The 15,567-nt window shown below is 43.3% G+C and overlaps 1 protein-coding gene across 7 annotated transcripts in view; it reads left to right on the forward strand.

Annotated features, from left to right (window-relative positions):
- phldb2b (pleckstrin homology-like domain, family B, member 2b) overlaps window positions 1–15,567 on the forward strand; it is a 47,253-nt gene that overhangs the window by 21,371 nt on the left and 10,315 nt on the right. For 3 of the 7 annotated variants that reach the window (XM_086065606.1, XM_086065604.1, XM_086065609.1), the window contains 8 exons: window positions 2,979–4,112; window positions 6,497–6,862; window positions 8,047–8,208; window positions 9,280–9,417; window positions 10,395–10,523; window positions 11,896–12,051; window positions 12,135–12,245; window positions 14,636–14,710. In XM_086065606.1, the coding sequence (XP_085921732.1) occupies window positions 2,979–4,112; window positions 6,497–6,862; window positions 8,047–8,208; window positions 9,280–9,417; window positions 10,395–10,523; window positions 11,896–12,051; window positions 12,135–12,245; window positions 14,636–14,710 (2,271 nt within the window). Of the gene's footprint in view, window positions 1–2,978; window positions 4,113–6,496; window positions 6,863–8,046; window positions 8,209–9,279; window positions 9,418–10,394; window positions 10,524–11,895; window positions 12,052–12,134; window positions 12,246–14,635; window positions 14,717–14,867; window positions 14,961–15,332; window positions 15,474–15,567 lie in introns of all 7 variants that reach the window. The other 4 variants (XM_086065610.1, XM_086065605.1, XM_086065607.1 and 1 more) reach the window with 4 other exon arrangements.

A 15,567-nucleotide genomic window follows, 5' to 3' on the forward strand; every position in this document is an offset into this window, starting at 1 on the left:
CTGGCTTGAGCTTGTAAGCATCGGTCTGGTTTGCCTGATCATTTGTCCTGGCGTGCTGTGTACTGTACATGACTAATGGGTTTGTACTTAACGTCCAACCTCAAACATGGCTTTATTGTTTGTTTTTTGTCTTGGCTTCTACTTGAAATTATGACACACACTTTGCTCATCCATGTCAATTTTTCAAAAATGTGTGGGTGTCAAAATTAGTGCGTTAATTTTGAGTTAAGTTCCTTTAACGCCACAAAAATTTTTTTACACGCAATTAATGACCGCCCCTTACCTAGAATGCCTGTACTGGGGGAATTCCAGTTGCAACGCAGCAGACAAGTCCATGTCAAAATTTAGCAGTAATAAATGTAATAATAATGCATATATTTGTGGAGACTGGAGTCAAGCTGTATTTTACAAATTTAAAAAATGTGCTGAATTTCACAAGTTGCTTTATGTTAAAGATTAGATCGTTCTTAACTCTTTGACTGCCAGACGTTTTCAGAAAAGGGATGCCGCCAGTGCCAGCCGATTTAAGCATTTTGACTGATTTTCAAGGTCCACAGAAAATGTTCTGTTTGGACTATGGAAACACACGTACTACCAAATGAAAGATTGGACTTTCATCTTTCATCAGAAAAAAAGAGTTTGTTTCTACCTTATTCCGTTCTTTAGTAATCAACAATAGAAAATGGTTAGTTTGACCCAATTTCGCCCGTGTTGGACCAAAATACGGAGAAATCAAGCTTTTAGTGAAACGATATTATTTCATGCATTCTAGTGAATTTGACACTTCTTTTTGTCCATGAATGATGCCACAAACACCTAAATAGTGCTTTACTTCTATAAAACACTACCACCAAGAATGAAAAAGTGTTTTTTGATAGCAAAATACGTTTATTTACATTCAACAGTGTAACAATTTGACAACAATTTGGCAAACTATTTACAAATGTGTGCAACTGTGGTGCTATTTACAAATATGTGGATGTTTCAACGACAGTTTTTCTTTTTGTAACACTCTCCTGCGTGCAAGGAGACGCAACAGCATTTGCACAAGATTGCCTCTTCGCGTGCGCCACTTTCTTGCCGGCCGTTTTTTTCCGGGGAATAGCAAGTATATACTGCAGTGTGTGTCAAGTCTAATATCAGGATCATGCTACGGTTACGTTACGGTGGTGTTACGTCTCGCTTCCCCGTGTCCTTCAGTTGCTATACCGGGTGGTAGGAGATCCATTTTATCCACTCCATTCATGGTGGCATCGTAGTCCAGAAACAGTGTCTTCTCCGTGATCAGACTGTACCCGCTCCTCCGATGAATATGCATTGGACTCGGGGTACTCTTCATTGTCCGATCGAATGTCCGCTTGTGCAGCTCCGCGTTTTCCGGCCTTAGCAGCGCTAGCCGCGCTAGCCGCGCTAGCCGCGCTTTGCCGGTGGGGCTTACTACGTGTTCATAACAGTCACGTTGGCGTAGAGTCATCTTCATCATCATCATCAATCTGCATTGGTCGATGCCAACTCTCCATCGCCCGATCGAATGTCCGATTGTGTAGAAGTACCCGGCCGGCTATTGTGCGCGTTTTCCGGCCTTAGCAGCGCTAGCCGCGCTAGCCGCGCTTAGCCGTGAGGCTTACTACGTGTTCATAACAGTCACGCCAAAGCTTCCAACTTTGGCGTAGAGCTCGTTGTCATCATCATCGTTGACATCAATGCGCTTTTTAGTATTGATTGATGCTTTCCGTCTTTGAAAAAAATGCTCAAGCTGAGCTGCTTGTAACCGGTTGCTTGGTCAAGCCATTGTGGCTTGGATCAGCCATTGTCTCCTCAACACTCTAGCTCCGCCTCACGTCTTCTACTGACGCCCACGGTGGGCGGCCCATCCAACCTTGTGCAAAGAGAGTCATCGCTGCCCTCTAGGGGCCAAAACGAGTCTTTGACTAATCAGATCAGCCTGATTCTTTCAGCACAGCTGCCCAAGGCTTTCCTGCACCCGTTTTTGAAAAAAAAAAAAAAAAACATAGGGGACGTCTTTTAACGTCCTCGGCGCCCTTCCCTAGGTTTATGCTAAACGTTTTATAACGTTTATGGCAGTCAAAGAGTTAATATGAACAAAAAAATGCACTGAGCTGTCACCAACGTCTTAAAAATATAATTATGTCATCTAGTGGCATAAAAGTGACCAACACAAATCAATATCACACTATTTTTTTTACAGTACAGCACATCTTTTTTTAATTTTAACTCGATTTTAGGAATTATTATGAAATTACATGCTGCATGAATGCAGTCATATTTCTATTAGTTCAACATTTGTTTCCGCTTTTATGTTAACAAGAGTATGACTTTTATTGTACATTTAGAAGAGATAAAATTTGCGATTAACTCATTCACTCCCAGCCATTTTCACTAAAATAATCCCCTTCACACCTTGCTGTTTTACTGAATTTTGACTGATTTCGCAAGGCCCACAGAATATTGTGTTCTATTGCTATAAAAACATCCAACAGAAAGATTAAAGTATTTTCTTTCCTCAGGAAAATCTGTTTTCGTTTTGCAGCAATTAGCATTAGAATAGAGCTAAGTTTCGTCATTATTCACAAATCTATTTAGTATTCTGAGTAATTTAGTTTTTTTTTCAACATGGTCCTGGTTCATTCCCTAAGCTCTACTGCCACCTGCTGGCCGTTTTTGTAATAACACAATTTCTTCAACCATTCTTTGCAGTTGAGAGGCTGCATCAAAGCCTGTCTGTATGCCCTAGCTTAAAAAACCATTAAAAAATGTTTTAATTATAAATATGCCTTTGGGACACTTAAAAGATTTAAAATGGAACGTATTCATACGTTTTTGGGACCAAATGACTTAAATCATGCGATTAATTACGATAAAAAAGTTTTAACCGCTTGCCACCTCTAGTATCAATTAAATTGATTGTATATGTTTATTCAGACATGGTAGTGAGCTTCCTCTCTTTTCTGTTTTAGTCTCCGCCCACCACTCCCATCACATCACTTTCGTCATCCTCATCAGCGTATCAGGAACAGGCAAGACGTTTCTATGGGGCCGATCGCCCCCCCGTGTCAATGAAATCTGCGCCCCCTCCATCCCCTTCTCGACGTTCGGACCATTCCCCTCTGCACACACGTACCTCCGTCACCCGCAACCAGGACACCTTGGGCACCAGTGAGAGTCGACGTTTCCATAACACAGGCTCTTCTCCATTATTGTCAACATGGAATGGCAGGGGCTCGTCCACTTCTGTATCTGGTGGCGATAGCTTACTCCTTTCTCTTCCACCTTCCTCATCCCACTCTCCATCGAACGGGGGCGCTGTAAGCATGCCTTCGAGCCCCCGTCTTGGACGACGTAGCTACGGCAACCAAGAAGCTGTGCCAAGCACCCGAACGAGGAAATATTCTGCCGGTTCTCTAAATGGTATGACGGGAATCGGGCACAGCCGCTCGCTGCCTCGCCTCTGTCCATCCCCATCTCCCAGAGATAACAATAATGGCATTCTAGCATTATCAACTATACAGTCGCATCACTCTGATACTAAAAAGATTAGCAAAGATCATTACAACAACAACAGCTTGAACACCAGTCTAGACCTCAACCATAACTCCAGTAACTCCAACCACCAGCTCTCAAATAGGAATCAAGGCCATACTAAAACAAAAGGAGATGGTGTCGTGTCCATCTCGCTCTCCTCCCTTAGGATGCCCCCTTGCAATGGCATCACTTCCTCCACAACACCCCCACCTGACGTTACAATCCCATCCAAGAAGGGAGGGTCATCTTCCCCTCGCGTGGCCAAGAAACTCAGTCTGACTTCCACCAGCTCAGTGAGCTCCATCAGCTCCACCAGCACCAGCCCCCCTGAAATGGAGTTGTCTTTCGGGGAAAGAGGCAAACCTTGGGTCGACCTGGAACCGACTAGTACCATGGGCTTTGGACGCAGCGAAAGGAGGTCATCGTTCGGAAAAGCAGGAGTGACCCCACCGGGTGGCTTTAGGGAAAGACGGGGGAGTATCAGCTCATTGAGTGGGAAGGAGGAACTGAGTGATTACCATCATCATCAGAAAGAGGAGCGGCTCCGTGAGCAGGAGGTGGAGAGACTGGTGAGTTTCAAATGCACTTTCATATTGTCTAACATTCTTAACAGATGGGATAAGGGCAGTCAAACTATGAATGAATGCCTGTATTCGGTTTCTTCACTATAAAATTGGCTTCTCAGGCGTGCCTGAAACTCTCAGGCATCTTAACACACACACTGGTTGAGGCTAACCTCAAGACCACATCTGGCATGCAGCCCATGCTAACAGGACTATTTTTAACCTTTCACTTTGCTTTAGTGTGTACTTGTGTGTGTGATACATGTTTATGTGAATCACGTGGTGGTCCGCCTGCCCGAGTGCGGTTTGGGCTGCGGAGAAAATTTGTCAGATGTGGGCTAAGGAAGCCAAGAAAATTAAAGGGCAGAGTCTACAGGGCAGCAGGTGGATAAACATGCAGATGCACAACATATAACTGGTCTCCGAATTCTGCAATCCCTTTCTCATAATTATATCTGTACATGGGGTGCAATGCTAAGCGAAAGTATGCACAAACCAAACTTTGACATTGCTGCCTTACAGGATCTGTTTGAGAAATGGCTAAGAGAGATAAGTGCACATTTTTTCGATTATATTTTTTAAAATTGTGATTATTTTTTAAATAGAAGGCTTAAGGAGGCAACCTGGCAAACTTCAGACAGATAAGGAACTCATTAACCAGCAGCGGAGCTCTGATTTTTTTGCACTGTATGATCCTTTCACATATAGACTACTGCTTAACTCGCTGGTCTCTGACATGTACATCTGCACTCAAACCAATAGAATCTCTCTATAAAAAAGCACTGAAGACTCTGGACAAAAAGCCTCTCTCATATCACATTTGCCGTGTTCTCAAAAAGCACAACTTTTTAAGCTTCCATAGCTTTAGGACTTTAAGATTTGCCTGTCTCCATGGTCTTGCTACAACGCCACTCAAAGATTTTTTCAAAAAAAAAAACGGTGAAAGGCATGAGCACCAAGGCTTGTGACAGAGGGGACTGCAAGATTCCCACCGGCGCAGGGTGGGGCTGGGGTGGAGGGGGGTTATTTATGTAGAGGGGACTACAGATGCAAATTAGCAACTGCAGCTAGAATCTGTCATATTCATAATTTAATTTTTTTTTTTATATTAACGTGCATTGTGCCTTTCAAATAAAATTATTATTATTATTTTTAAATATATACACTGTGCAAGTGCTGTATTCAGAGTACAGAACAATGCGAGGATCAGTTTGACAGTATTATTCCGCCATCTAGTGGTCACAAAACTTTAGCCTATTTGTAGCTGCATTAATGTTTTCCCAACCTTGACAGTTTAAAACGCTTTGTAATTTCAAATTAAAAGCATATACTGTATTGAATATAGAATGCCATATTTTGAGTTTGTTGTTGCCAAAATCTCATATTTCCATGTGCTCTTCTCTGCCAATTGTTTCGATGTCTTTCTTTCCAGCATTCCCCCTTATTCAACTCTTCCTGTTTTAACATCTGATTAAAATCCCCAGCAGTAGCTTTTGTCCATTAGAATAGAACAAGGTGACAAAGTGACACAAGGCTCTGGTTCATGTTGCACACTATAAATGGGATGTAAGCATAGGCTCTAACTAGATTAGTATTTGGTTCTGAGTTTTTTTCTGGAACACAATTCCCTAGAATGTGCATTGTTCTCCTAGTGGCATTTCCTGTGGTCTTGTGCACTGTTTAGATCATAGTTGACAGCTGTCCACCTCCACGTCAACTTGCACTCTCTCTTTCACTCTCTCTCTCATCAACTTTCACTCTCTCTTTCACTCTCTCTCTCTCATCAACTTTCACTCTCTCTTTCACTCTCTCTCTCTCTCTTTCTCTCTCGCTCTTGCTCTCTCTCTCTCTCACAGGCACAGATCCTAACAGCCACATTCCTTTTCTCCGTCTTTCCCGTTCTAATATTACTTGATCATGCTGGTGCTTTAAATTCTCCCTCCCCTTTGCTGAACTCAAACCCGCAGCTCACACCCTGTAATCTGTCGCTGTGTCTCAGCCACACTGGACAGTGGCAACAAAAACTTTGTGCTCGAGGGAATGTCAGTCGGGGGGAATGCTTCCACAGGTAGTGTAAAAATTAGATTTTGTGATGGATTTTCAATAGTAATTTTAATGCCAAGTGTTAGACTGTGACTGTGAAGATGGTGTTGTAAATCCTGAGCTCTAAAGTAGTTGTTCTCATGGAGGTCTACTTGATTTACAATACGTGTGTGTGTGGGGGGGGGGGGGGGGGTGCGTGTGCGTGTGTGTGCGTGTGCGTGTGTGTGGGGGTGTGTGTGTAATAGGAGTTTGTCATTTCTAATGTCCCCTTGGAAATTTTTCAAGCATCACTTGGGTTATATTTAACTATTATTCACTGACACTGCATATGTGTGTTCTCCCTTTAGGAACGACAGCGTCTCGAGACCATCTTGTCCCTGTGCTCAGAGCTGGACCAGGATGGCGGTGGCTCGATTACAAATCCAGCATCTGCTGTGGCAGACCTCCAAAAGATCAACCAGGAGCTTCAGAAGCTTCAGTTGAATGACGATGATGATGACGATGATGACACACCCTCGGTTTTCTCCAGCACCTCAGTCCTTAACGGATCCGCTGGGAATGGACTCATTACGGAGAACGGCTACTACGATGCAGATCTACTGGTACGACAGCGGCGCAGCAGTGGTACTCGTGACAGCAGGGCAGAATCACCGGCTGTTAGTCTGCGCAGCTTTGCCCCATCACCCTCACCTCATATACAGAGGATAAATGAGGTAAAAATCAAATTTAGTTGGAGATGGTTTGGAATCTTTACTAATGAACATTCACCAGATTAGTTACCGAACTGAAGCATTTATTTTTGGTGGCATCTCACTGAGCAGCGAATGAAGGTGACGTATTTTGAAGGAAGGAAGCGAATGTTGGATTTGTCAATTTTTCTGACGGATGTTTGCAAAAATCAGGAGGTCGTATCTGTCAATAGCGACATATAGTGATGCCTAGAGACTGCGCACATTTTTGGGAAAGTATTTGCAAAAGACAGATGGCGTCTATTAATGACTATTTGGGACAGCATTGCCAAAATTAGCAACTATTTGCCACTCCTTTGCCACTGTTTGGGAACCTTTGGGACCTTTTGCCAAATCCTGAAGTAGAAGGCAATTTTATGGACTCAACCCAATGAAAAGTAGTGCAGACCGGTATGTATTCAAAGCCACATGAATGTGTCAAAAACAGATTCTCCTCTAACCTCAGCATCTTTGTAAAATGCACAATCATCCATATGAATCTAGCATCACGCAGGAAAGGAACAGAAGAATGCAGTAGGAGCACCTTTGGCTTTTGTCAGCTTCTTTTGAGATTAATCAGATGTCATCTGTTTATACTTCTTTCTGGCACACATGAAATGAACTTTACTCCCCCCTATAATGAAGTATCAACATGTCCATCTTGCACATGGACAGATGGGAGATATTTACAGCTCATTTATTAGGTTAGAGCGGGTTAAGTGTCACAGTTGGTGTTTGTGTGCACTAGGCCTAGATTTTTTTTTCTCTTAATGTGAAACATCAATATCATTCACCAATGAACAAAATCTTATTTTCCTTATAATAAAACCTGAGAACTATTACGTTGCTACCTGCATCAACTAGCTAGTGGTCCGTGCTTTCATTTCTGCATTGCAAACAGGAAATGCTAGCAGCTCATTTGCTTTTGATTACTGGTAATTTCACAAAAATGTTGTCGGATATGGGGCCCTGAATGACGGCAAAGTCACTAAAAATATGATGTTAGCCGTCACCAAGCCGTCAAGTTTATTCTTGGAAGGACAATTTGATACCTTACAACATCACTGAGTGAACCGCTGTTTGTGTCTTTTCACCATGACCTACTGTATGCGCATTTTACTGCAACTTATCAGTGGCTCTGTCGTTGATCGGGCTGATTGCGCCACCAGGCTCACGATGATGCAGTCTACCGCTTCGGACAGGAAGCCAGGCCCTCAGAGGAGGAAATGAGGAGAGTGGAGGATGAGAGGATCCAAGTCCTAAACAACATGGAGGAGCTTGAACAAAAAATTAAAGAGCTGGACAATCAGATGGAGGAATCTGCCCGAGAGGTCTGGACATTTATTGTATTAACCATTTGTGTTGAATTATTTAAAATGAATACTATTTTGAAAGTTTGTAGAATATCAACATCTTGGAGAAAAGTATATCTTATCTATCCTTCCATCCACCCATCCATTCATTGTCTTCCACTTATCTGAGGTCGGGTTTCGGGGGCAGCAGCTTAAGCATGGAAACCCAGACTTCCCTCTCCCCAGCCAGCCATTTTATCCAACAGCTCCGGGGGAGACCCTCAAGAAGGCCTTCCGATCCGCCTGTCAAACTACCACTCTGTTCTTGGCTCACTCTTGAACAAGATCCCAAGATATTTGAGCTTCTCCACTTTGGGCAGGGTCTCATTCCTGACTTGGAGAGGTTCCGCCATCCTTTTCTGGATGAGTTTCATGGGCTCAAGAGTTGGATTTGCTGATTCTCATTCCAACCGCTTCAGACTCTGCTGCAAAGTGCTCCAGTCAGAGTTGTAGATCGCAGCTTAATGAAGCCAACAGCAGTGCACCACATCATTTGTAAAAAAGCAGAGACATAATACTGTGGTCACCAAACCGGGTTCTGATCGGGGAGACTGTTCTTACCAATCTCTCCATTACAAGTTTCAGCCGTGTGTTGAGCTGAACCCGGCTAAATGTAGTTGAAATTTCTCAGTCTTGCACACCGGCTAGGGCTCCTTTCCTGTAGCCGGGGATCGGTCAGCCAAGGTCGTCCACCCAGCCGACCCCCTTGGCCGCTTCCACAGTTGGTGAGTCCATGGAAAGGGGAACCCATATTGCCTCTTTGGGCTGTGTTTGGCTGGACCCCATGGGTGCAGACTTGGCCACCAGGCGATTGCCAAGGAGACCCAGCTCCAGGCATGGAAAACTAAGTCCAAAGGTTTTTCTCATCATTGGAGATTCTTGACTCATTGTCTTTGTCATCAGTTACCCTGCCCCAGACAATTTAGCTACTCGGATCATTGGGACACACATACCATGATGAAGTGACAGCTGATTAAATGGGGGAAAAGTATAGTAGCAACGAAATCCCACAATGTGAACTTCTCATTCAGTGATATCTCTTTTGCTAAGGTGGAGGTAGAACGAGCTCTTGTTGAGGCGGAGCAGGAGTCAGAGTCAGCTGCCCTCCAGCAGGAAAAAGAAGCCCTGGATACACTTCACAACAAAATAGCCGACATGGAGACCAAATCTCAGCATGAAAAAGACAAGGTACTGTATTGCCATTCTATGCTTAACTGTGGAGAGTGAGGGCATTATTCTTAATGATCATTCCAGAGCGCTAACAACATTTGGTCATAACTTTAAGACACTGGGAAAAGCTAACATGCTGGTTCAGGTGGCAGTTGTTTCATATGAAGTAGCCTGTGGTAAAAAAGTATTGTATTGCAACATGGCAAATAGACAGCATGTGTGTGAGTGTAGCTATATATGCTAGTCAAAGACACACTTACATTTTGAGGTCGTCTGACTAAGCAGTAGGTGCTAATCCTTCTCATGCTGTCTCTGATCCAAATATATATTTGCTAATTCTGCCCAGGGTATAGCGGTCACCAAGCCATCGTATCTCACACCCACACACACTTCCACATAGACATTATGGGTGTATGCGAATTTGAGTATAGACCGCTGGCATTGCCAACAAGGCGGAGCTTGGAAGTGGATAAAAGGATTTCATTTTTAATACTGCACATAATCGATCATGAGTAAACTTTGATGGACGAAGGGAGAGTCAAATCAATCGAGAATTAGATCATTATTTGCTATCAGAGTATGTGGAGCCTTTACAGTCTTGGGATGCCTGTGTATGTTAAAATTAATAACCTTTGTGAGTTAACCCTCACCTGAGCCATTCCATATACTCGACCTCTACACATTCCCCCATCAGTCCTTTTCGTCACCCTTTTAAAAAAATCAACAAATGTCTAAAGACTTACTAGCTCTCCATCCTTTAGTAGATTTTAATTCTACTGCCATTTCCTTATTTCTCTCCCTAAATGCTAAACTTGTCAATTAGGTAACTAACAGTTGCTCCCCCAATCCCACTAACTCTGCCATCCTCTCTGTGTCCTCTGTTGTGTCTGTGTTTGTCCCGGTGTTACTACATGTGCGTCATCCACTTTGTGTGTGGCGCGTACTTGTGTGGCCTTGTATGTGCATATATTGCCATGCACATGTGTATGTATCAGGCATGCGAGTTGCTGCAGGCAGAAAAGGGCAGAGTAGAGAGATTGGCTCAGATTGTGTATGAGCAGCACTCTCAACTGGACAGCTGCCCTGAGGCCACCAAGGAGCCCCTACAGGAGCAGCTAGCCAGGGTCAGTACATGCACTAAACACTCACCGCTCGCGCATACATGAAACATGTCTTTGACAGCCATTGGACCCACGCAGGCTGCACTCACATTCAAGCGTGAGTGGATAATGCTAATATAACATGACGCATGAGGTGTTGATATCTGATTGTAATGTTTAGCTATGTGTGACTATTTTGTACTGTCTGTCGTGGTTTTGCGTTTTGTTTTTTTACAGTAGACCAGCTCTACACCCTCGACAGGATGCTCGAGGGTGCATGGGAGTTCGCCCAACCAGTCCACATGTGCACATTGTGGACTTGGAGAAGGCGTTTGACCGTGTCCCTCGGGGAGTCCTGTGGGGGGTGCTTTGGGAGTACGGGGTACTGAGCCCCCTGATACGGGCTGTTCGGTCCCTGTACGACCGATGTCAGAGTTTGGTCCACATAGCCGGCAGTAAGTCAAATTAGTTACCAGTGAGGGTCACCGATTCTGTTCATAACTTTTATGGACAGAATTTCTAAACGCAGCCGAGGCGTTGAGCGGGTCCGGTTTGGTGGCCTCAACCGTGCATCTCAGCTTTTTGCTGGAACGATTCGCAGCCGGGTGTAAAGCGGTTGGGATGAAAATCAGCACCTCCAAATCGGAGACCATGGTCCTCAGTCGGAAAAGGGTGGAGTGCCCTCTCCGGGTCGGGGATGAGATCCTGCCCCAAGTGGGTTGGAGCGGGAGTTCGACAGGCGGATCGTTGCAGCGTTTGCAGTGATTCGGACTCTGTATCAGTCCGTTGTGGTAAAGAAGGAGCTAAGCCGAAAGGCAAAGCTCTCGAATTTACCGGTCGATCTACGTTCCTACCCTCACCTATGATCACAAGCTGTGGGTCGTGACCAAAAGAACAAAATCCCGGATACAAGCGGTCGAAATGAGTTTCCTCCGCAGGGTATCTGGGCTCTCCCTTAGATATAGGGTGGGGAGCTCAGTAATCCGGGAGGGACTCAGTGTCGAGCTGCTACTCCTCCGCGTTGAGAGGAACCAGTTGAGGTGGTTCGGGCATCTGGTTCGGATGCCTCCTGGACGCCTCCCTGGAGAGGTGTTCCGGGCATACCCGGCCGGCGGGAGGCCCCGGGGACGACCCAGGACACGCTGGAGAGACTATGTCTCTCGGCTGGCCTGAGAACGCCTTGGGATCCAGTCGGATGAGCTGATTGAAGTGGCTGGGGAAAGGGAAGTCTGGGCTTCCCTGCTAAAGCTGCTGCCCCCGCGACCCAACCTCGGATAAGCAGTAGATGATGGATGGATGTCGTGGTGTTGTTTGATAGATTCTAAAAAGAAAAAACTCAGTAAATGCCTAACTTGTGTCCCATGAGTGCTTATATGCCTGTTTTTGTGTGTGTCAGGACTGTGAGGTACTTGAGACCGAAACAAAGCGATTCGAGGACCTGGAGTTCCAGCAGCTGGAGAGAGAGAGCAGGCAGGACGAGGAGAAGGAGACCCAGACACAACAACTTCTCCGAGAGATCGCCGACTATCAACGAAGCACTGTGACTCGCAAGGTTCTGATGTATCTCCAATTTTGTAGCTTGTGTGATCCATTAACTGGACAACAATAATTTTACGAAGCGCTTTCTTTTTCCAGGAGCGACTGTTGATGCTAAAGAAGCAGGGGGCAGAGATTACCCAGCAGGCTGAGCGAGAGAAAGAAAGTTTCCTGAAGGAGAGGAGCAATCTTGAAGCAATGCTACAAAGGGTACAGAAATTTCCATGTTTGAATTGTATGCCTCAAATGGCTTTCTAATACATGAGGAGTTCAAATGCAGACATCATTTATTGTGAACTGAGTAAAATTATTTTGTTTACCGGTATTTCTGCTTCAATTTCTGGCTAAAATAAATATTTATTTATGGCATTAAAAGCTAATTTACATTAAGCAATGTAGAGACTCTAAATTTCATAGAAAATGTCTTTGAAGGAAGACTTTGTGATTTCGTTGCAAAACCAGACAACTCTTAAGAAAATAATTAAGTTCAAAAACACTCTAGTAATGCAAAATATTCACATAACCATAGAATTACATTGAAAATGTATTATGTTTTGTGAATAAAAATAAGCAACGGTATAAGTTTACAGGAATTACAACCTCTTGAATTTACACTTAATCCTGGGCCTTCAAAGGGTGAAACAAGTAACATTGATTGCACAGAGTCGCTTATCTTCTTCGTTGCTGCTATTCTCCAGATCCTCTCGACCCTCTTTAAAGCAATCCATAACTGTGAAGCCTTTTTTGTAGCTTGTGCTGATCAGGAGCTGCTTCTTTTTGCTTTGTTTCAAAAGTAAAACATGACTAAATAAACCTGTGGCTGCTCAATTTTGTTTGTGCTTCAAATAATGTATTATAAAATTGTGTGAAATTAAAAGCGTATTTAAATACATTCTATCAAATATGAATAATTTCATTTAATTATCATTTTTGAGTTGACGCTTACTTTCAAGCACTATCGAAGCAATATTACAATGAATTAATAACAAATAATGGGTGAGAATGGATAGATTTGAGGATGTACGTGACCAAGGACGAGTTTGTGATGATGTAAATCCATATGGGCTCATGATTGGCTTCAATGGAGAAGGATGTTAGTTGAAGCATAATGTGTAATTGGCGCTTGGCGGTTTCTGCAATTAAGCCTTTGCTTTCATTGAGTTTAATATACTAGTTGTTTGGTTTTGTAGGGTTCGTCATAGCAATGTTTCCCACACCATGTTAATACTTGGGCGGGCCACCCAAGTAACTTGGCCACCACCCAAGAAGTTTTCAAGCAAATTTAGTAAAAATATATTTAAAAAGAAAAAAAAGTGTTGCGACAAGAAATACCACATGTAACGTTAGTTCGCCGTCACTCACTTGTGGATCGTGAGACTAGAGGAGACGTAGTAACAGGACTGAGACCCACCTCCCGTCCAGGGAGTCCACCCACTCAAGTAGATTTCAAATCTGTGGGAAACACAGGATGGTCTGGTAGCAGGCATGGCTCTATTTTGCCAAAATGATGCTAGACATCTTTTGAACGTTTGAACTCCTCACACGATGCCATGGTGTTGCACGGGATATCGGTACCAGTACCGTACCTCGATGTTTTGGCATCAAAACCGGCTTAGTATCATTTTTTCTTAGTACCGGTACTTACAAAAAGAAATACGAGACAGCCCGCCAACTCTGTTTTAAAGGCAGGTACACATGTGCGCATAGCCGCCTGTCTACCGATATGTGGAAAACGCCTTAAGTAAGCGACATGCCTCTTTCAGCATGTGTGCGAGAGGGCGCAAGAAGATGGCTTCACGCACTGAAGCGCTCGCTGGCTGTCCACTCCTAGTTGAGAAGTATAACGCGCTAATTAAGGCTCCACAGGAGTGCGCAAGCAGAGTGGAAGCCACGCGACAGCATTGGCTTTGCCTGCGCATATTTTCAGAAAACACATGAAGAACACGTGTGGGTTTCAATTTTCAGTTTTAGAAACATTTTGTAACAAAAGCGACTGTTTTTCGCAGAGAAGCAGAAGAAAAAGCAGCAATCATTCCTGCAGTGGACTCAAGATGCGTTCAATGGACAGGCACACAGTAGGAAATCACATATATATACATATGCAGGTTGTGACGCATTTTTGACACTTCCCTTAAAAATAAAGGGAGTGTGAATTATTTTGTTCCCAGTTTTTAATATTTGATTACGCATTTGACTAATTGGGAACGGAATGGAGAAGAGCAGAGACATGTACGCACACTCAAGCAACGTTGCATTGAGTCATTGGAGGGCCAATATTTAAAACGGATGACATCAAATGCAGTCAAATACAGTACTATAAGAATATGGCATGCAATGTGAAAGCACATACAGTATAAACATAAATGTATACAGTATGTACATAAATTAACATGTATACATCCCAATATTTTGAATTAATAAAAAAAAGTTATTTTGTCAGTTTTAACTTTTGCTGCTTTTGCTGATGTTGTAAAGTTTTGTCGAGGTAGCGTTTCAGTACCGGCATCGAGGTATTTTATGCAGGTATAGTATCGAAGTCAAAATGTTGGTATCGTGACAACACTACGATGCCATAATTTGAAATGTTTTCTATTTCCCAGAAGAAAGAAAATCTTGCGCCTCTTGATCGAAAATATGCTGACCTTACTGGTGGCCAGGGTTACACGTTAAGGGAGGTAAGTGTGATTGACAGCTGACACACAAAAATACACACACATGCACACCATTCCGGCAACCAGAGTGATCAGGATGTTTTTTTTAATGTAATATAGGCTGGGCTTTCCTCTTGTACTTGCTTGCTAGGATGCAGCCTCCCCGGCTCATGTGTGTCAGTCATTTAGCAGAAGTTTCCCAACTTCTCTTCCACTCAACTTGTGTGACCTCACATCTTCTTTTGTTTCTTCTCTTTTCCTCAAGAATAGTGAGGTACCCTGTATTCATCTACCTTTTTTCTGCCCTTTGTTCAAATGTTTTATTTTAAATTGTTTCTATCTATCTATCTATCTATCTATCTATCTATCTATCTATCTATCTATCTATCTATCTATCTATCTATCTATCTATCTATCTATCTATCTATCTATCTATCTATCTATCTATCTAAGCTTCATGAAGCACTTGTGATATTTTTTTACTCTGCTAGATGACACTCTTGGTTTAAAAATGCAATGAAAATTTAATTAATGTCCATTTTATAAGCCTTTATTTAAACCAAGAGCACCATTTAGAGAGGGAAAAAATATCACAAGTGCTTCATCTTCCCATCACTGCTATCTTCTTCTCTCCATGTGATACAAGGGCTATGTCACAGTCAGTGAACTCAGTGAGCTATACTCACAGTTTGAAGGGGACCCGAAACATGCCCAAATCCACATCCCAACTAATACCTCCCCTGAGTCTGAAACAAAGCTCTCCCCTGATGACATCGGAGAGGATGAGGTGTGTGAAGTTGTGGAAGGAAAATAATACGCGTTCACATAAATTTCTCCCACCTTCTTTTTTTTCTTCAGTTCTCTGATGATGTTTCTTCTCT

Source organism: Leptonotus elevatus, chromosome 21 (genome assembly GCF_054856555.1).
Source record: "Leptonotus elevatus isolate MCC_2025b chromosome 21, RoL_Lele_1.0, whole genome shotgun sequence".
Lineage (NCBI taxonomy): Eukaryota > Metazoa > Chordata > Actinopteri > Syngnathiformes > Syngnathidae > Leptonotus > Leptonotus elevatus.